Genomic DNA, 1,507 nt, shown 5'->3' with positions numbered 1-1,507 from the left:
CCGCGGACTTATCCTGTGCGCTTTGCAGAGCCAGCATTTTAGACTGAATCACGCTTGCGAAGCTGAGAGCACTAGTGCCAAAAGGCCGACTCGGGAACTCAATGTAATGCAGATGAGGATCAATTCGTCAAAAGTTATACTTATTTCACTAAACAAGGCCAAAAAGCGGCTTTGCTGATAGATAATGGTATAACAGGTGGTTTTCTCGAGTGATGGCGATGGTCGAGTTGGGCTACGCGCGACGCGTCGGAAACGTTAATTAATATGACTGCGGGTATCGGCATCCCGTCCACTGGGGATACCTTAGGCACATACTTAGTCCAGTTTCACGACTATACAAATGGACGTATTCTACGGAGTTATCGTCTTATAAAAGCTCTGAAATGAATTTTGTACATGAATTGCATACGAAACTTAATGCTGGTATCAATGCAAGGAACAAAACCAACTCAGACCAATGAAATCGCACAGTAATTACTGAGGATCCAGATCATCTCTTTCTGCTTTTCTTCTTGGTCTTTTTCTTCTTCTTCGCCGGTTTCCCCTTGTCCTCGCCTTCCTTCACGACCCGCACGGGCCATTTCTTTGCATGCTCCCGATCAAACGACTCCTTATCTCGTCTGAAAAGAAGCATCGTGGCCCTCGCGTCTTCGACACTCGAATGGGCTCCTTCCTGGATCTTCAATCCAAGCAGCTCCGCAGCCAGCACTCTCAGCGGCGGGGAACCGCCTCCGGTAAGCTTTCGGTACGGCGGATGCCTGCTTGTATCTCGTATGTCACGTTTTGGATGGCTTAACAGGAGGGCTTCCAAGTCATTCCTCACTGCATGGCCGATCAGGATCTTGCCTTCGATTATTTCGGCGACATCCTTCTGGACTTCCTCCAGCGACCGGGCGTTGGCCATGTCTTTCGGTGAAACTCCGCTCACATGTGTCCTCCAGTCCGTGACCTTCTCTTTGGGCCTGACGAAAGAGTCATAGACCTGGTCGCCGTTCCAATTGACGATACTCACACGCGCAAGGGCCGAATCCTCCTCGGGATTTGGGCCAACGCCCACCATCTCACAATCGATCGCGAGGTATTTGCCTATTTCGGCTCTGCAAGAGGTCAATGTAAGAAATAGTAGTAAGAAAAAGAGGCCGCAGTTGGTGACTCACGTTGGAGAACGACCCTCATTCACCTGCCCATTTCGCGGTTCCCCCTTCTCAGTCGAGGCCGTAGAATTTCGCCGCGACACAACCTCCGTCTCTATTTTCTTCACCTCCTGGGTCCCTTCGGACCCGGCAACCTGGGACATCCTCCCCGGCTTGGACGATTTCTTTTGTTTCGCGGTTTTCTTCTCAGTAGGGATCTCCGCTTTCCTTCTCTTCACAGCATTCTGCGGCTCGGAATCGGAGATCTTGCGCTTAGAGGACGAGGTTGAACCGGGTCCGCTTTCTTTTTCCTTTCCTTTTTTCAGTTGCTCCTGGAGTTTCTTCCAATTGCTCGAGAGGTCTTTGAGCTCCAT

The 1,507-nt window shown here is 50.5% G+C and overlaps 1 protein-coding gene across 1 annotated transcript; it reads right to left on the bottom strand.

Moving 5' to 3' along the window:
* Window positions 1–490: 490 nt before the first annotated feature.
* On the bottom strand, window positions 491–1,507 carry T310_6072 (RNH70 is involved in DNA replication and RNA processing; the record flags this gene model as incomplete). The annotated part of the gene is made up of 3 exons (XM_013471094.1): window positions 491–982; window positions 1,013–1,097; window positions 1,158–1,507. 3 exons carry the CDS (start codon window positions 1,505–1,507, stop codon window positions 491–493), a joined length of 927 nt encoding a protein of 308 aa, XP_013326548.1.

The sequence above is a fragment of the Rasamsonia emersonii genome (genome assembly GCF_000968595.1).
Source record: "Rasamsonia emersonii CBS 393.64 chromosome Unknown ctg1118621760360, whole genome shotgun sequence".
Taxonomy (NCBI): Eukaryota; Fungi; Ascomycota; class Eurotiomycetes; order Eurotiales; family Trichocomaceae; genus Rasamsonia; species Rasamsonia emersonii.
This window is presented reverse-complemented; position numbering and strand designations above follow the sequence as displayed.